We start from the raw sequence: 23,989 nt of genomic DNA, 5'->3' as shown, positions 1-23,989 counted from the left end.
TATGACCTTACGTAGAATTTGTCATCTTAAATGAAAGTGTTCCTTCAGTGTTCCGTGAGGACAGTTTTTAAAAGTAAAACCCATATGCTGTTCTTATGAGCATCTCCTTAAAAGAGGCAAGTGGAGCTTAACCAAGGTGCTAAAAGTATGCTTTCTTCCTCTGTGGTTTACACATTTAAAAAAAATAATGCTCTTTGAGACTGCTATCTTTGGGGTTCTCTGATGGTAATGTTGGTTACCCCCCAGATCGAAACAGATAGAATCTGCCTGCTTCAGTGGGACAGCAGCTTTTATGGAAGTGAGAATTCAGTCTGTGGTGGTTGAATTCATCCTGAATCATGTAGACGTCCTCTTCAGTGGGAAAATCAGTGCTGTCATTCAGGATGGAGCAGGTACGGCTCACACGGATTTTGTTTACTACAAGGAACATGTATCTGTTCTTATAAAGGGATGGAAAACTGCATTTCTTATCTCAGTGTAATAATAAATCTGTCTTTGGTAGAAAGCAGCTAATTTATGTCCACTTCTCAAAATGCATAGCTTAATAGTTATTTTATGTGTACTTAGTGAGTACTACATATTAGACCTATTATGTAAGTTCATGACACATTAAAAAATATGTCATTTATTGATGTATATAAAGATATGCTATGGGGCAGCAAAAGAACAATTTTTTCCAAAACCAAAGAGATCTCACTGATACCCAGTCTTGCTTGGTATCTTTTCAGAAAGGAAAACAGTTAAATTATTTAAGGAACTAAAATATCTATATTTATATATATTTATATGTCATTGTTAACAACCTGCTATGTCACCTTCTTTTCCTCATTCAGTATAATGCCCTATTATTTTTGCCATTTAAAAAACTTAATGAAGAAAATTTAAAACAACACAGACAGGTAGATAGATGGAGACTGATGTACAGACACTCACACATATTTATATTTTTTTATCTATGCCAAAAATCTTTACTCTTTTCATTGCTTTTCTTTCTTTCCAAAGCTTCTCTGTCAAGACCCAAGTCCCTGCTGGTTTCCTCTCCATCCACCAAGCTGCTGACATTGGAGGAAGCCCAGGCACGAACGCAAGCTCAGGTCACTTCTCCAATTGTGACTGAAAATAAATATATTGAAGTAGGAGAAGGACCCGCTGCGCTTCAGGGAAAGTTTCATACCATAATTGAGTTTCCACTTGAAAGGTAAAATTCATTGAATCCTCTTTAATAATGTGATTTTCATGGCCAAGCGTTCTTTTTTTAACTTTTGTATTTTAGTATTATTGTATTGATGTTGAGCTAGTCCCAGAAAAACCCATTCATTTGATTACAGATGATATTTCATAGGGAATGACACAAATGATTCTCAAAAAGCATGACAACATCATGTCATTTTAAAGAAGATGAAAGTTAATCATAGACGGTGAACTGTTAGGAAAAGTAATACACTTCTACTATGTAGGGTTTGATTTTCTCTCTGAGATACTTATTTAGACATAAACTGGATTGGAACAGATTACTCAGGAAATAATGGATGGATAATGACTTGTTTGACATTAAGTTTAGAATAGGCAGAACTTCTCATAGTGTGACCTCCCAACCAGCATGAAGAGATGAATGCATAATATTCCTCTGTGTGTGTGTGTGTGTGTGTGTGTGTGTGTGTGTGTGTGTGTGTGTGTATACACACCACATCTTCTTTATGCATTCATCTCTTGATGGACACTTGGGCTGCTTCCACATCTTGGCTATTATAAATAATGCTGCAGTAAACCTAAGAGTGCACCTGTCTTTCAAATTAGTGTTTTTGTTTTCTTTGGGTAAGTATCCAGAGGTGGAATTACTAGATCATATGGTGCTTCTATTTTTAATTTTTTGAGGAACCCTCATACCATTTCCCGTAATGGCTGCACTAATTTATATTCCCACCAGCAGTGCAATGAGGGGTACCTTTTCTCCACTGCCTTGCCAACACTGGTCATTTCTTCTCTTTTTGCCACTCGCCATTCTGACTGGTATGAGGTTGTATCTCATTGTGCTTTTGATTTGCATTTCCCTGGTGATGAGTGATGTTGAGCATCTTTTCAAGTGTCTGTTGGCCATCTGGATGTCTTTTGGAGGGAAAGGTCTTTTCAGGTCCTCTGCCTATTTTTTAATTGGATTGTCTTTTGGGTGTTGAGTTGTAGGATTTTGAAATATATTTTGAATGTTAATGCCTTATTGGATATATCATTTGCAAATATCTTCTCCCATTTAGTAGGTTATCTTTTTGTCTTGTTGATGGTTTCCTTCACTGACCAAGTTTTTAAGTTTGATGTGGTCTCAACTGCTTATTTTTGCTGTTGATGCCCTTGCCTGAGGAAATACTCAGAAAAGTACTGTTAAGGCTGATGTCCAGGAGATAACTGCCTATATTTTCTTTTAGGAGTTTTATGGCTTCAGGCCATACATTTAGATCTTTAATCTATTTTGAGTTTATTTTTGTGTGTGGTGATAGAAAATGGTCTAGTTACAGTCTTTCACATGTAGCTGTCCAGTTTTCCCAGCACCATTTGTTGAAGAGACTGTCATTTCTCCATTGTGCTTCTTGCCACCTTTGTCATGGATGAATTGACTGTATATGCATAAATTTCTTTCTGGGCTGTCTGCTGTCCTGTTGAACTGTGTGTTGCTTTTGGTGCCAGTATACCGTACAATTTTGATATCAGGGACTGTGATACCTCCAGCTCTGTTCTTCCTCAAGATTGCTGTGGCTGATCAGGGTCTTTTGTGGTTCCTTACAAAGTTTAGGATTTTTTTTTTGTTCTTGTGTGATGAATACTATTGGTATTTTGATCGGGATTATGTTAAATCTATAGTTTGCTTTAGGTAGTATACACATTTTAACAGCATTAATTCTTCCAATCATAAGCATGGCGTGTCTTCTCATTTGTTGGTGTCATCTTTAATTTTTTTCACTAACATCTTATAATTTCCAAAGTGTAGGTGTTTCACGTCCTTGGTAAATTTATTCCTAGGCATTCTATTCTTTTTGATGCAACCATCTTTTTGATGTTTTTTTTAAATTTATTTTTCTGCCAGTTTGTTACTAATGTAAAAAAAACAGCTGAAGATTTCTGTATATTAATTTTGTATCTGCAACTTACTGAATTCATTCATTAGTTCTGCTAGTTTTTTGGTGGAATCTAGGGTTTTCTATGTATGGTATCATTTCATCTGCAAACAATGACAGTTTTACTTCTTCCTTGCCAATTTGGATGCCTGCCTGCCTCTCCTGTCTGTCTGTATTTCTCTCTCTCTCTCTTTCTCTTTCTTTTTCTCTTTTTTTCTCTCTCTCTTTCTCTCCTCTTTCTTTCTTTCTCTCCTTCTTCCTTTCCTTCCTTTTCCCCTTCCTTTCCTTTCCTTCTTGTGTGAGTGCTTATAGCTAGCACTTCCAGTACTGTGTTGAATAAAAGTGGTAAGTGCATCCTTGTCTTGTTCCTGATCTTACAGGAGAAACTTTCAGCTTTTCACCATCAAGTGTGATGTTATTGTGGGTTTGCTGTGTATGGCCTTTGTTATGATGATATATGTTCCCTCCAAACGCACTTTCTTGAGAGTTATTATCATGAACAGATGTTGAGTTTTGTCACATGCTTTTGGTGCATCTGTTGAGATGTGCATGTGATTTTTATTCTTCATTTTGTTAATGTGGTCTATCTTGATTGATTTGCAGCTGAGTCATCCTCTCATTGCTGAAATAAATCTCACTTTATCTTGCTCATTGATCCTTTTAATGTGTTGTTGAACTCAATTTGCTAATATTTTGTTGAGGATTTTTGCTTCTGTGGTCATCAGGGATATTGGTCTATGATTTTCTTTTTTTTTTTTTCTTGCAGTGTCTTCACCTGGTTTTATGGTAGTTCTGGCCTTGTAGAATAGATTTGGAAACATTTCCTCATTTCTTTGTTTGGAATAGTTGGAGAAGGATAGGTAGTTTTTTATTTTCTGTCTGGATGGATCTATTCATTAATGTAAGTAGAGTGTTAGAAGTCCATGACTGTTATTGTATTACTGTCATTTTCTCCCTTTATGTTTATTAATATTTGCTTTGTGTATTTAGGTACTTTTGTGTTGGTTGCATAGATACTTACAATTGTTATAGCGTCTGAGTTGGATTGATTCCTTTATTATTATGGAATGCCCTCTTTGTCTCCTGTTACAGTCTTTGTTTTAAAGTATGTTTTTTTTATGTAAATTTTGCTACCCCAACTTTTTTTTTTCACTTCCATTTGCATGGGATATCTTTCTCCATTTTTTTCACTTTCCGTCTGTTTGTTGTAACCTGTGAAGTGACTGTCTTGTAGGCAGCACACAAATAGATCTTTTTTTTTTTTTTTTTTATCCATTCAATAACCCTTTGTCTTTTGACTGGAGCATTTAGTCTATTTACGTTTAAAGCAGTTATTGGTAGGTTGTACTTATTGCCATTTTGTTCATTGTTTTCTGGTTATTTTCTTAGTTCTTTGTTTCTTTCTTTTTCTCTTGCTCTCTTTCCTTGTGATTTAATGACTCTTCAGTGTTGTGCTTGGATTCCTTTCTCTTTTGTGTGTGTTCATCTATTATGGGATCTTGGTTTGTAGGTTTGAGGTTCATATATAATACCCTATGTATATAGCAGTTTATATTGAGTGGATGGTCACTTAAGTTAAAACACCACATTTTTACTCCTTCCTCTACATTTTATGTATATGACATCATATTTTACATCTTTCTATTTGTGAGTCTCTTAACTAATTTTTTGAGTATACTTGATTTTGCTACTTTTTTCTTTCAACCTTCACACTAGCTTTATAAATGATTGATCTTTATGTTTGCCTTTACCTGTGAAATTTTTTCCTTTAATCATTTCTGTTCTAGTTATGGCCTTTTCTACTTAAAAAAAAAAAAGTCTTTGTATCATTTCTTGTATGGCTAGTTTTGTAGGGAACTTCTTTAACTTTTGTTTGTCTGGGAAAGTCTATCTCTTCTGAATGAGCCTTGTCAGGTAGAGTGTTCTTGGCTGTAGATTTTTTCCTTTCAGCACTCTGAATATATCATTTCACTTCTTTCTGGCCTGAAAAATGTCTGCTAAAAAATCAGCTGATAGCCTTATGGGGTTTCCCTTGTATGTAACTATTTGTTTTTCTGTTGCTGCTTTTAAGATTCTCTCCTTATCTTTAATGTTTCCTATTTTAACTATTATGTGGCTTTGTGCGGACCACCTTAGGTTCATCTTCTGGGAGGCTGTTGTGCTTCCTGGACCTGGATGTGTGTTTTATTCCCTGCGTTAGGGAAGTTTTCAGCTATTACTTCTTCAAATACGTTTTCTGCCCCCCTGCTTTTCTCCTTTTGGGACCCCCATAATGCAAATGTTAAGATGCTTGATGTTTTCTAGAGGCCCTTTTGCCTACTATCATTTTTAAAATTTTTTTCTTTTTGCTGTTCAGCTTATGTGGTTTCTGCCACCCTGTCTTCCAAATTGCTGATCCATTCTTCTGCGTCCTCTGATCTGCTGTTGATCCCCTCAAGCGTATTTTTCATTTCAGTTATTTTGTTTTTTCAGCATTTTTGGTTCTCTTTTCAATTTTTTATCTCTTTGTTGCAGTTCTCGCTGACTTCATCCACTCTTCTTCAAAGTCCAGTGAGCATCTGTGACCATTACTTTGCATTGTTTATTAGGTAGATTACTTATCTCTGTTTTGTTTACTTCTTTTTCTGAGGTTTTGTCCTGTTATCCCGTTTGGAACATATTTCTCTGTCTCCTCATTTTTCTTTCTCTGTATTGGGTAGTCAGCTCTGTCTCCTGGTCCTAAGGTAGTAGCGTTATTAGAAGGCGTCTTGTGGAGCCCAGTATTGCAGTCCCTCCTGGTCACCAGAACCAGGTGCTCCTGGGGTGTCCCCTCTGTGGGTTGTGTGTGCTCTGCTGTTGTGAGTGGGTGGGGACTGCTGTGGATGTGCTGGTGGCCGGGGTTGGCCCTCAGTCCAGCTGCCTACAGTGACCAGCCATGACCACTGTGGGCACAGTGGTGGGCACAGCTGGACTTCAGTGTGGTAGTCTGAGAGGCCTGGCTGTAGCTGCTGTGGGAATGCTTGGTGAGCGGCCGACCTTTGGTGCAGCTGGTTAAGAGGCCTCTGTAGCTACTGCCGGTGTGCTGGTGGCCAGGGTGGCTCCCTCCCTCCCTGGGGCAGGAATTGCTTTGGATTTGGATGGGCCCCATCCTGACCAAGGCTGCCTGCTAGGTGCGGCAGGAGCCACTTTGGAGGAGTGCCAGCAGGAACAGGTGAGTTGGGTGGGACTAGTCTGAAGGGAATACTGGGCATAGTGTTAGCAAGGTAGATGGATAGTGTCAGAACTGGCTCCTGCCAGTGCTGGGCCAGCAAGACTGAAGGAGGGAAGAAAAAAAAAAAGATGCCTACCAGCATTTTCCATAATTTCTTCAAACATTTCTTTCTAGAATAGTAGTCAAGAGAGTAGATACTGGGTTCCAACCCTGCCTCCATTATTTACTAGTTTTATAGCATTAAGGAAGTTACTTAAAATTAGTGTCATAGTTTCCTCAGCCTTACAGTGAGAATATTAGTACCTTCCTCATATGGTTATTTTTAATTTAGATGAGCTATTACATATAAGGCAGTTAGCACAGTGCCTGCCGTTCAATATATGCTAGTTATCATTTGTAATACTTTTCTTTTTGGTGTATTTTTTTTCTAATTTTTAAAAAATGTTTATTTATTTTTGAGAGAGAGGGAGAAGAGTGAGACAGAACATAAGTGGGGGGAGGGGCAGAGAGAGAGGGAGACACAGAATCTAAACCAGGCTCTAGGCTCTGAGTAGTCAGCACAGAGCCCGATGCGGGGCTCAAACTCATGAGCCATGAAATCATGACCTGAGCCGAAGTTGGACACTTAACCAACTGAGCCACCCAGGCGCCCCTCTTTTTGGTTGAATTCTGTTTACTTACATCTAAAATAATTTTCTTAACTCTTTTATTTTTAGAGTTTTAATAATTCCTACTTCCAAATATTTCTTATTCTCAACTTATTTCACTTACTGTGAGGTTAGATCTAAATAGAAAAACCTGTATAAAAATTACCTTTGTGACTAGTTACTAATATTAAAATCGAGGGGCACCTGGTTGGCTCAGTCAGTTAAGTGTCTAGCTCTTGATTTCGGCTTAGGTCGTGATCTTAGGTTTGTGGGATCAAGCCCCACATCAGGCTTTGCACTAGAGTGGAGCCTGCTTGAGAGTCTCTCTCTCTCCCCCTCTGCCCCTACCCTTGACTTGTGGTCTCTCTCTCCCTCTCTCTCTCTGTCTCCCCCTCTCTGTCTCTCTCTCTCTCTCTCTCTCTCTCTCTCTCCAAAATAAAAAACAAATCTATACATTTTATTTCCATTTCATGCTTTAGCTGCACAGTTTAGGTGCACATACACATATGTATGTGTATGTTTTCAGCTGTGCCTCTCTAGGCTCTTTGGTTCTTTCCATCATTTGTACATTTCCTGTAAGTAAGGATAGCCCCTGGGATATCTTAACACAGGTTATTTTCTCTCTTACAGGAGGAGGCCTCAAAATAAAATGAAAAAATCTCCCGTGGGCAGCTGGCGTTCCTTTTTCAACTTGGGGAAATCATCATCTGTTTCTAAGCGGAAGTTGCAGCGGAATGAGAGTGAGCCTTCTGAGATGAAAGCCATGGCTCTGAAAGGTTGGTGCTCTCCTGCCCTTCCTGTGCTCTGCTGCCGGGACAGCAGCCCACACGGCCGCTCCGCACTGCCCGTCCCGTGGCGCACTCTGGGTCTGTAGTCAGTGTATAGTTATACTGTGTTTCTGTATGGTGTGTCCACGGTTGTGGTGCTACCCCTGAATTGTCTTCTTTTATGCGCAGACACATACATAAACACGTAGAAGTACCCAGTTTCTTGTGGGAACTGTGTAGATTATATAGAGTGAGAATGTGGTTAAAATTCACAACATACTCATAACATAGTTTTGTATATTGCTGTTCATACAAAATAACTGCCGTGGTGTTAAGTTTATTCATGTACATTTATATAGATTTAAAATGTGATAAAACCATGTTTCAGCATGCCTTTTAAGTTTATAACTCTTACAACCAAGGAATCTATCTTTTTCCTGGGTAATTCATTGACGAGAGTATCTTATTATATTAAAGAAATCGCTTACTGTTGTTGAAAATACTGCTCGTAACAATAGTTTAAAATCCATCATCTGCTGACATTGACAGCTTCTGAATCTAGGAAGGATAGTAGTGCTTGAATGTTAGAAATACAACGTTCAGTTCATTTAATTCATCATTCGGTTTGCCATCATGTACTAAGTAAGCATATACTAGATATATTGATAGCAGCCTCTCAGATAAAAAGAAAATTAAGATACTGCCCCTACCTTCGGAGACTTACTTGGGAAATCATATGTGTAAGAAGGTAAGTTTCATTCAGAATCATAGCAGTTGAGGTAGATGTTTGTGTGAAGTATTTATGGTAGGACATGCCAATTTGTATAGGGAAAGGGACTAGTGGTCAGAAATACACCCTTTGACTTGGTTTTTTGAAAGATAAGTAGGGATTCATGTGATCACCAAGAGGCTGAGAAAGGTATTTCAGGAAATGAGAGTAAGGTGTGTGCTCATGTGTGGAGCAGGGAACTTGGCTGGGTACATTATGGTACAAAAAGAGGTTTCGGTCCCTAGGGGCCTTGTGTGCTTGTCAGAGTTTTGGTTTTGTCTTCCATTCCTTTGGGGGTTATCAAGTGGCTTTAATAATGTAACACGATCACACTTGCATTGAAGAAAGATGACTTCAGCAGCAGTATAGGGAGTATATGGGGAGAGAAGAAGACTGGAGACTGGACAGTAATTAGGAGACAGTTACGATTGTACAACCAAGAAACAAACAGTGAGTGTCTGGAGTAAGCAGTGACAGTAGAAGTGGGAAATAGATTTGAGATATTTAGGAAGCAGAATCTACAAGGCTGAGTGACCAAAGGATTGTGAAGGATGAGAAAAAAAGAGGAGCAAAGATCATTTTCAGTTCTCATTAAATGATTAGGGAGATGGCATTATTCATGTAGGGAGTAGTAGTCTGGGGAAGAAAAACGATGTGTTTATTTTGGACACGGTGAGTTGGACATGGCTAAGAGATGATTAGTAGTATGGATCTGGAATTCAGTAAAGGGGCTTAATATTAGGAGAAATATGGATTTGGAAGTCATCAGCAAACGCTCAAGGATGAAAACTCTGGAGAGAGATTTTATGGGGGAGCCTGTTGAGTGAGAGAAGCAGGTTGGGAACTGAATCTGGAGAAAAGCAGTGTTTAAAGGACTGGAAAAAGGAGAGTTGTTACGAAAAGAGTAAGAGGAAATGATTACAGAAGGATAGGCAGTGGACACACCTTACTCTCATTTCTGTGATCACCAGAAATCATGGAGGAGGGGTTTAAACAGAAAGTGTCACCAGTGTTGAGCGTGGCCAAGAGGTAAATGAGGATGATGATATTTAACAAATAAGATCCAACATATGTAATCAAGGCACTGTGTTAGTTTCCTAGGGCTGTCGTAACAAGTTGCTACAAATTGGGTGACTTAAACCAACAGAAGTTTATCCCCTCATAGTTCTGTAGGCTAAAAGTCTGAAACTGAGGTGTCAGCAAGGCCATATACCCTTCAAAGGATCCAGGGAAGAATCTTCCCTCACCTCTTCCAGCTTCTGCTGGCTCTTGGTGGTGTCACTCCACTCTCTGCCTGTCTTTGCATGGCCTCCTTGGTCTCTGTGTCCTCTCTGCTTAGAAGGACACCAGTCATTAGATTTAGGGCTTATCCTAAGTCTAGTATGATGTCATCTGAAGATATCATGCTAGTCTTTAGGAAATACAACGGAAAGAAGTTTTAAAATTCATCTGTATTCTCAAGTTCATAATCTTTTAGAAGAGATTTTTCACATAGGAAACCATCTGAAAACAAGACAGCACCTTATATAATATAATGCTTAAATTGAATGTGATTGTCAAAATGTAAAGCTGTTCACTCTTGGCAGTTTAAATGTGTATAGAGACGAACAGTGTTCCTTTCCTCTACATCTGTAGCAGTGAATAAAACTTCACGCTATTTGGATTTCCTTCTTCAGGTGGCAGGGCAGAAGGAACCCTCCGTTCAGCTAAGAGTGAAGAATCTCTTACTTCTCTCCATGCAGTCGATGGTAAGACTAAAAGCATCAATTGTTTTATTCTTTATTTCATTAAAGAACACAATTGAGGATATTTAATAAGTACATGCTTAATAAATAGGCTATAGACTATCATTTCCAAAGAATCCTAATATCTAGCATTGTCCATTGATATTTTCATATAGTACCAGTCTCTCATTTCCTCACTTTGACATGATTGCTATTCAGTTTACATAAAAATAGGTGAAATGTTTTAAGTTAGCCATTTATATTTATTAATGCCCAGTGGAAAATGATGTATTTCTTGCTTTAGATTTCATGAAAGCACAGTCTCACAAAGTATAAAATGAAGCAGCTTTCAGACTAGTAGTCTTTTGTCTTGTAAATGGCTTAACCTGACATTAAATTTCATAGATAAGATTGATTATAGGCAGTCCTCATTATCTGAAGATATATCCTCAGTATGAGGAGAAGAAAACTTGCAAGTGAATCCTCTTAAAATGGCGACCAAAATTCTAGTGAAGGGTACAAAATGGTTTCACTGCAACTTGACAAAACTAAAAATCAGGAAAGTAAGTTTTTTAAGCCCCTACTTGGCAAAAGTCAGGTTATAGTTGCAGTTATGTACTATGTTTTAGACTGAACAGTGAACTGCAATATTAGAAGGACGTACAACTTTTTTGACAAAGCCATATAATAACAAATAGGACCTCCTTTACTTCATGTTTGGCATATGCAGCAGGATTGTAAAGAAGGCCCTTTTGGGGGCTCCTGGGTGGTTCAGTCAATTAAGCGTCAGACTCCTGATTTTGGCTTAGGTCATGATCTCATGGTTTTGGGATCCTGAGATTGAGCCCTGTGTTGGGCTCCGTGCTCACTGTGGAGGCTGCTTAAGATTCTCTCTTGTTCCCTCCCTCTACCCCTCCCCCACTTGCACTCACTCACTTGCTCTTGCTCTCTCTCTCAAAAAAAAAAAAAAGGCCCTTTTTACAAAAATAATCAGGAGCTACATTGATTTCCCTAGGGCTTTCTTAATCTGTTGATATTAAAATCATGTTTTTGAGGTATCCTGGGTGTCGTCATGCTGGTCAGATTTCTCATCTTCATTTATTAACTCTTCTAACTGCCAGATCCTTATGGACACGTGGCTCTGCTTGTGATTCAAGAAACCCTCACACATCCCTTAGTTGGGTGTCTGACATCTTAAGGGTTCCAAGATTTTCCATTTCTCTGTAGTTAAGAGAATGACTCACAGATATAATGAACTGGACTGGGTAGATGCCAGTATTTTTAAAAAATATTTTTAGTGTTTATTTATTTTTGAGAGAGATACAGAGAGACCGAGTGCAAGCAAGGGAGGGGCAGAGAGAGAGAGAGGGAGACACAGAATCCGAAGGAGGCTCCAGGCTCCAAGCTGTCAGCACAGAGCCCGATGCGGGGCTCGAATTCACGAACCGTGAGATCATGACCTGAGCCTAAGTCAGACGCTCAACCGACTGAGTCACCCAGGCACCCCTGGGTAGATGCCAGTATTAAGCAGAAAATAATATTTTAGTATAGATTAATTTTATAAGTGGTTAACACATTTTGAATGCATTTATCTAGTTCTTTATAGTACATTTTCAACATGGTGATTCTAATAATTGTAATAGAATGGTGGGATAGAAAATTTCTTTTACCAGTGGATATTTAGCAATATCATAAAATCATGTAACAGTCTACTGTGGAAGGACTCTGCCTGAGAAACTCAAAGCCTATACTCATTAAAGAAAAAAAATGAAATTGTTTTTGCTTAAGTATCTGAAAAGAATCCTGTACTAAATATATGTAAATACTTTATGGAATTGTAGGGAGTTTTTAGTTGAGATGTTTGCTTTTTAGAAATGTGGTTATTATGAGGATTTTTCCTGCCAAAGAAACAAAAACAAAAACAAAAAATCCCCTTTGCTATTATATATCCAAAGTACTCTTTTAGTGGTTGATTCTGTCTTAGAAGTCATGTGTGAGATGAGTGATAAACTAAGACCAGAAGAAATGAAATCTTGCCCAAAGTCACCACAGGAGTCAATGTTGGACTAATAATAATAGTTCTGAGTCCTTTTTCCTGTTGAAACCATAAAAGCCTGCATTCTGTCTCTGAATATTATCAGATGTTTTTGTTATTTAGCTTTTGGTTTGGGAGTTCCAACCGTACGCCCAAGAGACAATTTCTGGAAAGAAACTGAGACGTTAACAATTTCTTACCCTACGTAGTGCATTACTACTCTACTGACTAGGTGACTTTCATGGTGTTGTGTATTGTGTATCATATGCATTCAAATGTTGATAATGTTATCCGTTTTTGCCAGGCGATTCCAAGCTGTTCCGACCCCGAAGACCCAGATCTAGCAGTGATGCACTGAGTGCCTCTTTTAATGGAGAAATGCTGGGGAACCGCTGTAACTCCTATGATAATCTGCCCCATGACAATGAAAGTGAGGAGGAAGTAGGGCTGCTCCATATTCCAGCTCTTATGTCTCCTCACGCAGCTGAAGATGTTGACTTGAGCCCACCAGACATTGGAGTAGCCAGCCTGGATTTTGATCCCATGTCATTTCAGTGTAGTCCCCCTAAGGCTGAATCAGAATGTCTGGAGAGCGGTGCCTCCTTTTTAGATTCATTAGGATACTCCAAGGATAAACCAAGTGCCAATAAAAAGGATACAGAAGCAGGTGGTAGCCAGTCGCAGACTCCAGGAAGCACGGCAAGTTCTGAAGCCGTCTCTCCTCTGCAGGAGAAACTGAGTCCATTCTTTACCCTGGACTTGAGCCCAACTGAAGAGAAGTCATCCAAGCCATCCTCATTCACTGAAAAGGTTGTCTACGCTTTCTCTCCAAAGATTGGACGGAAACTAAGCAAATCGCCTTCAATGAACATATCTGAGCCAATTTCAGTGACTCTTCCCACTCGGGTATCTGAAGTCATTGGTACGGTTTCAAATACAGCAGCTCCGAATGCGTCTTCTCCAACTTGGAACAAAAGCATTGAAGAAAGTGATGTCATAAATAGATCCCCCACCCAGGTAGTAAAGATGAAAACAAAAGAGAGAGAGTCCCAAGAAGGATGTGAGTCTGAAGTCCAGCCCCTAGACCAGGTGGCTGCTACAGAAGTAGAGTCACCAGGGAAAGAGGAACAGGCCGTCTTAAGCAGTCAGAGTAAGGCTGTACCTTCTGGACAGACTCAGACAGGTACCATTTGTTTTTCTCCATTCTTTCTTTAAGCTAAGAGGGATCATCAATCCTGTGTGCCATCTGTGCCTTTTAAGAGAGAAATTTGCTCCACAGCTAGCCTTTAATCAAAGAGAATGTTTTTTTGTTTTTTCTGGGAGGTGCTGATGGCTCAAAGCCCTAAATTAAAATCAGTCAAACAAAAGTCTCCCAAAGGACCAATGGTCCTGCTCCAGACCTTCATAAAGTCCCCTTTTAAAGTCTTTGGACAGTCAGAATTCATGGATAATTTTTGCACAACTTTGTAGCTCTTGATTCTGTTTTCTCTTCTAATAAAAATACCTATATTATAGCCTTACAAGTTAACCAGCCAGCCTACACCATCAGATGTAAAAAACAAAAACAAACAAAAAAAACTATTCTTAATAACAGTCTTCAGGCACTTGAAGCTTGTTTTCTAAGCAATCTTTTCTGAGCCCGATGAGGGACCCGCTTTTTTTTCCCCCTCATCTCTGTAGCAGTTCAAGAGGAGATTGCAATCTCTAAACAATTTGTTTTAGTTTTCCTCCTGAACCAGATGTGTTTTCTACAACATTTGCATGTGGGATGGAAGTCATGGATTGCCATTTTGAAATATGGAAGGCACCTATTTGGTAGTGATCAGATGGGGAGTGTTTGGATTTCCAGTACAGGATAACACAAGCTACCTTTTCACTCTCATTTTCTTTCCCAATTTCCCACCAGGAGCAGTTACCCATGACCCCCCTCAGGATTCCGTTCCCGTCAGTTCAGTCTCTCTTATCCCACCACCACCGCCTCCGAAAAATGTGGCCCGCCTGTTGGCGCTAGCACTGGCTGAGTCTGCACAGCAAGCTTCAACTCAGTCATTGAAGAGACCAGGGCCCGCCCAGGCTGCTTATACGAATTACGGAGACCTAGCAGTGGCTGCAAACGAAGATAAACTGCCTAGTTCCTACTCTAACATCACTCTAGATAAAGCCTATTACCAAACTGATAGGCCAGCAGAGGAATCCCGCCTCCAGAACGAGGTATCTGGGAACTGTGACCAGCCTGTAGCAGACACAGCAATTGGGAATCACGCTCATTCCAGTGCAACTGAATCCGGGGAGAAGCTCCACCAGGCAGACTTACCAGGGAATCATCCACATCAAACCTATTTATCTGGGGACCCAGAAAAGGCCAGAATCCCATCAGTTCCCTTAACAGACTCTAAGTCTGATGATCACATAAGCTTCTCTGAAGACCAGTCTGGGAAGACCAGTATGCCAACTGTCTCCTTTATGGATCAGGACCAGCCTCAGCTTCATTTCTATAGCGGAGATCAGCCTCCTTATCTTGGTGCAAGTGTAGATAAACCCCATCACCCTTCAGAACTTGCAGACAAATCTCCCACACCTTCTAGTTTGCCGAAGGACAAAATCTACCCTCCTTCTGGGTCCCCTGAAGAGAATACCAGCACAGCCACCATGGCTTACCTGACAACCGCTCCAGCGGCGGCTGAGATAAGCACCAGGGAAGCCAGCTGGGATGTGGTCCAGCAACCCACCGCAGCTGATTTTGCTGCCGCCACCCTCCAGCGTCCGCACAGAACTAGCCGCCCCCTTCCCCCACCTCCCTCCCAGAGGCCAGCGGAGCAGCTGCCCGTCACGGGGCAGGTACAAGCAGCGGCCAGCACAGGATTAAATAATTCCCACAAGGTAAGAAGGGGAGGGATTCAGGGAGATGAAAGAAATGCTTTCCAAAGGTATGTCATTTGTGAGCAGGGTGAGTCAGATACGACATTTATTTTAAGTCCTGTGGCAGGTTTCCATGAAACGTTTCCTATCTGAGGTTGGACCCTGCCTTTACCCTGATGCTGGTTCTCTGAGGAAGGAGCAGTTACTCAATGATTGTTGTTGAATTCTGCCTGCTATCTTCTCTTCCTAAAGCATCTAGGTGGTTTCTTCTTGTAATACAGAGAGGTCATGATCAAATAAGTCACATTGGGCTGCAGCTCTCGGGGCTGCAGGTTGGTATTTTTTGTTTTTTGTTTTTTGTTTTTTGCCCAACTCCACCAGTGATTCGTTGTGACTGTGGGCAAGTCATTTAGCCACCCTGTGCCAATTATTCACATGTGCACAATGACCGTGCTTTATTCTGCCTTTCTGCCTTACAGACGTTTTTTAGAAATGTAAGCGATTACATCATTTTAGGTCTTTTGTTATGTTCCTAGCATAAGCCAGCAGGTTGTTCTGCAGCCAGACATCTGTTGTGATGAGAGAATGTTGTATGCAGAATGCTGAAGTTTCTTTCAAATTTTCTTGTACTTTAGAAAAGTAGTCCATGCGTTTTGTGGTCACCGTGAACTAAAAGGACTTCAATATCTAGTCTTTAGTGGAGGATGCTGTTTCTAGCAACTGCTTCTCAGGAAGCACCGTTGCTGTGGGGGTCCCGTTTGGCTTCAGCTGCTACAGACCAGGGTGGAATAGAAGGTGGAGACAGACAGTAACTGATTTGAATGGCACATCAGACAGGTCACTTCCTTACCCTTCCCTGGATTCGGGGGCTTAAACTGCTCACTACCTGTCACTGTGATTCACTTCACAAATCTCTCCAGCTGGGATCAACTCTCCTTATTTAACAAAATGTTCTTGGCATGGAGGCTGAGCTAGATGGATAGACTAGCTAGATGGATGTATATTTTTGAGCTTGACTATACTTTAAAAAAATGTTTTTAATGTTTACTTATTTTTGAGAGACAGAGCATGAGCAGGGGACAGGCAGAGAAAGAGGGAGACACAGAATCCGAAGCAGGCTCCAGGCTCTGAGCTGTCAGCACAGAGCCTGACATGGGGCTCGAACCCACAGACTGCGAGATCATGAGATCATGACCTGAGCCGAAGTCGGATGCTTAACCGACTGAGCCACTCAGGTGCCCCTGAGCTTGCCTATGTGTTTTGGTCTGCACATTAAGGTCATGTCATAAGCAGCCTTGTCTCACATTGAAGACTGATCGTAAGTTAGAACAGTTTTCCAAGGATGGTAATGGCTGCTGTAGCAGCTGCAGCACAGACCTTCTTTTCCTGGCAGCGAGGACAGACTGGCTTGCCGTCTTGACCAGTGCCACCACATGGCTTGGGAAATTTCATGCTGCTACCCCAAATAGCCTCAGAGTGTGGGTTACGAATCAAACAGTGTTTGATTCCACAGAGGGGAGCATAAAAAATAAGCTCATAATGTGGTCATCTTTCAATAGGTTCAAGCAGTTCCAGCTCCAGAGAGACCACCTGAACCCAGAGCCACCGATGACCCCGCACATGTCCTGGTCGGTGATGGCAGCACAGCCGTTCAGTGTCCCATGTCTGCTCCTGCTCTCCAGCCGGGCCTTCCTGACAAGGTGCGGGAAGGTGCCAGGGCCCCGCCACTGCACCTGCGCGCCGAGTCTGTCCCCGTGTACTCGTCCTGTGGCTTTACCGCACCGGTGCCCCCAACCAGGACGCTGGAGAGTAAAATGGCCGCTGCCATCCACTCCAATAGTGCAGATCCTGCCAGCAGCGCCAGCTATCACCCCTTTGTCACTGCTTCTTCAGCTCCTGTGGACGATGTTCTGCCTTTACCACTTCCTGTCCCACAACCTAAACATGCTTCTCAGAAGACGACTTATTCCGCCTTCGCGAGGCCTGATGTCACCACTGAACCCTTTGGTCCAGAAAACTGTCTGCATTTCAGTATGATCCCAAACTGCCAGTACCGTCCCCAGAGCGTACCTCCACACCACAATAAATTGGAGCAGCACCAGGTGTATGGTGCCAGATCAGAGCCACCAGCCTCCATGGGACCTCGTTACAACACATACGTGGCCCCAGGAAGAAACGCGTCTGGACATCACTCCAAGCCATGCGGCCGAGTTGAGTATGTATCTTCTTTGGGCTCCTCCGTTAGGAGTAGTTGTTACCCTGAAGATATTCCTCCATACCCTACCATCCGGAGGGTACAGTCTCTCCATGCCCCTCCGTCTTCCATGATTCGCTCGGTTCCCATTTCACGGACGGAAGTTCCCCCAGACGATGAACCAGCCTACTGCCCAAGACCCCTATACCAGTATAAGCCATATCAGTCCTCCCAGGCCCGCTCAGATTATCACGTCACTCAGCTTCAGCCTTACTTTGAGAATGGCCGGGTCCACTACCGGTATAGCCCGTACTCCAGTTCTTCTAGCTCCTATTACAGTCCAGAAGGAGCCCTGTGTGATGTGGACGCCTACAGCACAGTACAGCTGAGGCCCCTTCACCGCCTACCCAATCGCGATTTTGCCTTCTACAATCCGAGGCTGCAAGGAAAGAACTTCTACAGTTACGCTGGTTTGCTCCCACGTCCCCGGGCCAACATGACCGGCTATTTCTCTGGTAATGACCATAATGTAGTCAACATGCCTCCAACTGCGGAGGTAAAGCACACTTACACCTCATGGGATCTTGAGGACATGGAAAAATACCGCATGCAGTCTATCCGGAGAGAGAGCCGCGCTCGGCAGAAGGTGAAAGGGCCTGTCATGTCCCAGTATGATAACATGACCCCGGCCGTGCAGGATGACCTGGGCGGGATCTATGTCATCCACCTGCGTAGTAAATCAGATCCTGGGAAAACTGGACTTCTCTCAGTGGCAGAGGGCAAGGAGGGGCGGCACGCAGCCAAGGCCGTCAGTCCCGAGGGAGAGGAGCGCTTCTACAGGAAGCATCCAGAGCCAGAGTTTGATAGAGCCCACCACCACGGAGGATATGGCAACGGACAGTCGGAGAAACCATCCCTCCCTCAGAAGCAGAGTAGCCTCAGGAACAGGAAGCTTCACGACATGGGTTGTAGTCTCCCTGAGCACAGGGCACATCAGGAAGCAAGCCATAGGCAGTTATGTGAATCAAAAAATGGGCCACCTTACCCCCAAGGGGCTGGCCAGTTAGATTATGGGCCCAAAGGGATTCCAGACACTTCTGAGCCAGTCAGCTACCATAACTCTGGAGGGACATACATGACATCGGGGCAGGAGTCTCTGAGACTGAACCACAAAGAGGTGAGGCTCTCCAAAGAGCTAGAGAGGCCTCGGGCTAGGCAGCCTCCCGCCCCAGAGAAACACTCCAGAGACTGCTACAAAGAGGAGGAACACCTGGGCCAGTCAGTAGTCCCACCCCCGAAACCGGAGCGGAGTCATAGCCTGAAGCTCCACCATACTCAGCACGCGGAGAGGGACCCCACTGTGCTGTACCAATACCAAACACACGGCAAGCGCCAGGGCGGTATGACTGTTGTGTCCCAGTATGACAACCTGGAGGGTTACCACTCCCCACCCCAGCACCAGCGAGGAGGCTTTGCAGGAGGAGCGATGGGGACCTATGTGCCCTCTGGCTTCCCCCACCCACAAAACAGGACATATGCTACCGCTCTGGGTCAGGGGGCCTTCCTGCCCACAGAGTTGTCCTTGCAGCACCCCGAAACACAGATCCATGCAGAATGAGCCCCGGAGCAATAGAGTTGAAGCAGCCTCTGCTGGACAGTGGACTGTTCTATTTTTTTCAGTAACCAAAAAGATTAAAAAAAAAAAAAAAGCTACAATTCCCCCCTACCACATTAAAAACAACAACAAAAAAGAAAAATTACCATTTTTCCCCCTCCCTGCTTCATCACCACCTCTTCCATCTATAGACTGATTTTTGTCATTAAAAGAAATCTGAATGATTGTAAAGCACTGTGTTGAAAACCTAGTGAAGAAATTTGTCACAGACCATACTTGCCATATGGGGCTAATTTTGTAAGAGCCTGAGGACTGCCTTTCACCGAATTTGAATTTAACTTTGTCCTTCTTAGTGTTTGCTATATAGCGCAGAGCAGTTTCTGTCTATTTCCTGGTAGGCTTTTGCATTTTCTGTGGCATTCCTCCGTACTTTTTCAGTAGCCATGCAGGTGCCCAGACTGACACTCAGTTGCCCTCACTTCCTTCTCCCTGACTTGGAAGGGTCTGGTGTGTTAAATTCGAACAGAGAAAAACTTCTCCCCGATCCTTCAGATGATTCTGTCAGACAATTAGCACATTATAATTACAAAAAACAATAAAGGAATTAAGACTTGAAGCATTTAAGAAAGAGTCATCATAAAATGTCAGGCCATTTAGACCCAAGCTGAACCACGTCCTTTTCATCCTTCTCAGAGTTGTTCCGTGCAGTTCGGCGAGCAGGCTGATGTCCACTGCAGAAGGGATTCTAAAGTGAGAAGAAGCTTCGTAGGCAGAACTCAGTGAACTTTGTTAGCACCACAGAACCCCATCAGTGCTTCTGATGTGTTGCCTGCCTTCAGTAATTTTTTTTCTCTCAATAATATTTGATAAATTGTAATCCTAGTAAAACATCTCACACCATTTGTTCTCCAAAGCCACTCCCCCCCCCCACCGCCCCCCGCCATTGGGAGAAAAAAAAACAAACCCAGCGTGACTTGACTGGTGGATAAATACACATCGTTTATCATGATTACAAATTTACATGTTAATTTCTGTTTCTAAACCAGAATACAGGTTTCTTGGGAACTCTTAAAGTAGCTATGAATTACCTGTTAGTAAACTGCAAACCCCTGCAATAATTACACTTAGTGCACAGCCCCCTTGCACCAGAATTCTGGGCAGTTCACTGTTTACATCCTAAGGATTCACGTGCTGTTTGTTCACACTGTACTTGTGCAACCACAGTCGTCCTTAATTACCATTTACACCAGCATCGCAGGAATAGCTCTTACAGCTATGCGGGCATGTTAAACATGTTGAGTACCCAGGACTTTCTTCTGAAAGTCACGTTCCCGGTTAGAGCAGGAGCAGACCACTGTCTGGCCGGCCACTCCACTCCATCTTCTCAACACCCCCTGCCCCCCCGAGCACATACGCCAGACTGACAAGGCAGTCCTATACTTAACAAACGAGTTTCGATTGTCGTGGCATTCCATAACTCTCAGTAATACTTGAGTTTTGTCCATGCACATGTTTGAAAAGCTCAGTTTGTAGAAGACACTAGGAGAATTTCATTCCATTTACTGGATGATTGCTGCTCTGGCTTTTTAAAACTTGGAATTAACTTTTATTTAGAGCAAAGGAAGAAATCTTTTACGAGGCTAAATACATGCTGCTATTATTGCTGTGAAATTGTATAAAGATTAGGATTCCTGCCAGTTCTTTTTTTTATTTAAAAGAAAATCATGTGATTGCATTTTAAGGGTTTATATTTAGAAAAAAATAAAGTTTTAAGAACACATTTATTTATATGTGGAGATACTCTATAAGGTTTTCTTTTGTTTCCCCAGAATTGATGAGAGGAATTCAGTCAATAAAGATCATGGTAGCAATCCTGAAATGCTGACCTGTGAAAGGTCTGTGGAAACAGAGGTCTCTAGATTAAACATGTAGACACAATGGGAATATAGTCACAGTGTTAGGAAACCTGATAGGATACTTTCTTCTAGCACACAAACATGTCAGGTGCTACATACAGAATTTTGATCTTTGGTGAGTATGCAGCATTAACGTTTTTTTTTTTTTTAACCTTAACCATCTTTTTGTCAAGTAGGCAATGCATTATCCCTCTGAGGTCACACATGCCCTGTAAGTTCTCACCAGCAGTACGGAGCGTTAGAAAGGAGCCGGTATGACGAGGTACAGATGGTGTTAGTAACGGAGAGCCCAGAAGGAGGTGGCTGAAGGAGTCCTGTCCAGTCTTAATATTTGTGGATCTGTTGTCACACACATTGTTTACTCCTGAACCTAAATCTATTTTATGAATACTAAGGTTAATTCCTCAAAGCAATTACTTAATTAATGTCCTATGGGCTTAGAAATATCAGGTGAATATTTTGAATACAGAAGAATGACCCAAATTACTGGTATAATCGTGAAACACAAACTTTAGGTAAAATCTAGAGTTGTGTCACTTGATGTAGATACAGCCTTAACTTCGGAGTCAGCTCTTTGAAGGACTTTGCCTGTATCTTTCCCTTTCTGGTCTTGTAGGGTAGAAAGTGCACGGCAAATCACTGTGAGCCAGGTTACCTCAGCATAGTTCACCTTGTGTGCGACTTCACAAGCAGTAATTAAATGTTCGAGCTTTGATACGGAACATTGTGATCAAGGAAATGGAGCTGCCCTTGTGCATCAGACCCATAATTGAATTCGATTGGTATTTTCTTCGCCATGTCTCCAGATTGTATCTTTTTGGCAAAATTCCAATGTCCCAGTTTGGTTTGACTGAAATGAATACGCCCTAGACGTCTGGCCAGAGACTTTGCTGACCGCCCCAGAGGTGCCATTTTCTTATTAATTTCATCCGAGTCTTACTGCTTATTGTATTCAGTTTCCTTTAAAACATGCAAGTTTCCGGGATGGTCCCACGGATAGGGCCTGCACACTTTTATAATGGCAGAGCATTTTTTTTTTTTTTTTTAAGTTAGAGTCAGGTTGAAAAATTCTAGGACTATGTAAAGAAGAGGGACCATTAATATGAGTGGAGATAGAAGACTGGGTGACCACATGGAAACAGCAATAGACACATATGGCATAAATTTGGAATGTGCCCTTTGAGTTAAAAACGGAGCCTGCAAAGTCCAAATACCCGTTCCCAGCCCCGTTTGTCAGTCATCCATTCATTATGTTGGCCGAGTATCGTCTGAGCAGTGTGTGTAAGGAAATAATAAGGAAAGCAGAAGTATGTCAGAAAGTTACTTTCCAAATGGTTAGAGGCATGTGATTTTCAGTACTGTGTGTTACGGAAATGTCAGGAATGGTATACTTTAATGTTGGTGTGCACAGAGGGTCTTTTTTCCTTTTCTGATTAGTACTGTTAGTGTTCAAAGACTAAAAATGGTTGTTTCACAGTTTAGATTCTAAGGTAGCAAAACCTGATTTTTTCAGCCATGACCTGCATGAGAGAAGCATCCTAGGAAGTCTTAGATCATACTTTTGAGTTCTTAACTTTAATTTATATAGTGTTTTTTTTTTATGTTTTAATATTTTTGTGAACTGGTGTAAATTGTTAATGCATATAAGCTTGTGTATTTTTGTAAATAGTTTTGTGATTTATTTCTCGACCCATATGTAAATATTTAGAGTCTCATTTCTTCAAAACTTATTTGAAGCTGAGTTGTGGGTTTGGGGTTTTGTTTGTTTCTTTGTTTTGGTTGGGGGAGGGGGGAGAGAAGAGATTTTGTACTCCGATAATCCAGATGGAGATATCTTGTGGTTGAAAGCAAATGTCCCACTGAAAGCAATTCAAATATCAACAAAATTATTTCAGGTTAAAACAGACTTCTTTGTGTATGTGTTTCCTTTTCAACCTAATATGGCTATAACAGAATGGGGTAATTGGGGATATTCAACAACATTCAAATCTGAGTGTATGACACATTATGATACCAAATGGAATATATTTGAGGGAAGAGATTTAACATCTCCTGTTTTTATATCTACTTGCCACAGTGTGCCGCCTGGCCAGGTTTTTCCCAGGTCAAACAGTCACTTAGAAAGACAGAGACCTGTTGCACTGTGCTGGAAGGTGTAGACAGACTTGCCTTGCCCCATCTAGGGCTGCCCCAAGGAGCCCACACCGTCTGCTGTGACCTGACTCCCAAGCTGCCAGTTTCAAGGAAACTGAATTGGCTTCTGAGCTCAGGAGCCCTCCACAAGGGGATTTGAAATCACCACCACATTTCCAAAGATTCCCTCAAAGCATCTTGGACATCCTGTTGACTTTTCAGAGAGAAATGACCAGAAAGGAGTCAGCTCCTACACTCTGTGGCAAGCTGGTTTGTGGCAAACCCAGATGAAGAAAGTACTCGACTGAGGCAGGTATTGAACTTAGCCTGGCTGCCTGACCGGGGGTCGAGAGCAGATGCCTGTGCCAGAATTCTTCTCAAAAATATTTCCCTATCAACCGGTATTTGTTGAAAAACACGATATTCAGCTTTTGAAAGCTTAGTTTTCCTTTTGGGAGTCATAAATTACAAATCTTTATCCTAAATTATTAGGGCCTCTCCCTCTTTGCCTGCAGTAGAAAAAGTTGCCTGTTTAGTACCAATGGCCCCAGTGAGCCAGCCGTTTTCTGTATACCTGCCTACCGCACTACATGCTGTCAGCAAACGTACAACATCTGCTCTAGGTAAGCGTTCCAGACCTGAACACGTGTTCCCATGGAAATGGCTCTGATGGGATTAAAGAAAAGACCGATATGGCATTCCCTGTGGGTCTTCTTAATTTTCTGGGATTCTCATTTCTTTACCAATAATTTCATCTCCAAATTTCCTTCACACGGATGAAAATCTAGTGCTTCTTAAAATGTGTGTTTATCATTGAAGAATCAGTGGCAGACACATTAGTGTGGTGTTTGAGACTTTAATTACTTGTGGTTCTACGGGAAAAGGCACATTTTAATGTAATACCCCGATGCAGTGAAACCTTGGGCATCTGCAAGCACTGGAAGTAAGACCTTTTAGCTGGTCACGTTTGTCACGCAGTTGAGACTGTACATCTTAAAAACACAATTGTGATGCCTAATTTTTATTTATATTT

The 23,989-nt window shown here is 41.8% G+C and overlaps 1 protein-coding gene across 6 annotated transcripts in view; it reads left to right on the top strand.

Annotated features, from left to right (window-relative positions):
- The window catches only part of ARHGAP32 (Rho GTPase activating protein 32), a 198,658-nt gene extending 175,929 nt beyond the window's left edge, over nucleotides 1-22,729 (top strand). For all 6 annotated transcript variants that reach the window (XM_042904540.1, XM_042904539.1, XM_042904541.1 and 3 more), the window contains 7 exons: nucleotides 247-392; nucleotides 1,003-1,198; nucleotides 7,575-7,720; nucleotides 10,157-10,228; nucleotides 12,544-13,422; nucleotides 14,146-15,119; nucleotides 16,658-22,729. In XM_042904540.1, the coding sequence (XP_042760474.1) occupies nucleotides 247-392; nucleotides 1,003-1,198; nucleotides 7,575-7,720; nucleotides 10,157-10,228; nucleotides 12,544-13,422; nucleotides 14,146-15,119; nucleotides 16,658-18,910 (4,666 nt within the window). In that variant the 3' untranslated portion in view covers nucleotides 18,911-22,729. The remainder of the gene's footprint in view (nucleotides 1-246; nucleotides 393-1,002; nucleotides 1,199-7,574; nucleotides 7,721-10,156; nucleotides 10,229-12,543; nucleotides 13,423-14,145; nucleotides 15,120-16,657) is intronic.
- Nucleotides 22,730-23,989: the final 1,260 nt, after the last annotated feature.

This window comes from Panthera leo, chromosome D1, assembly GCF_018350215.1.
Source record: "Panthera leo isolate Ple1 chromosome D1, P.leo_Ple1_pat1.1, whole genome shotgun sequence".
In the NCBI taxonomy this organism is placed as follows: Eukaryota; Metazoa; Chordata; class Mammalia; order Carnivora; family Felidae; genus Panthera; species Panthera leo.
This window is presented reverse-complemented; position numbering and strand designations above follow the sequence as displayed.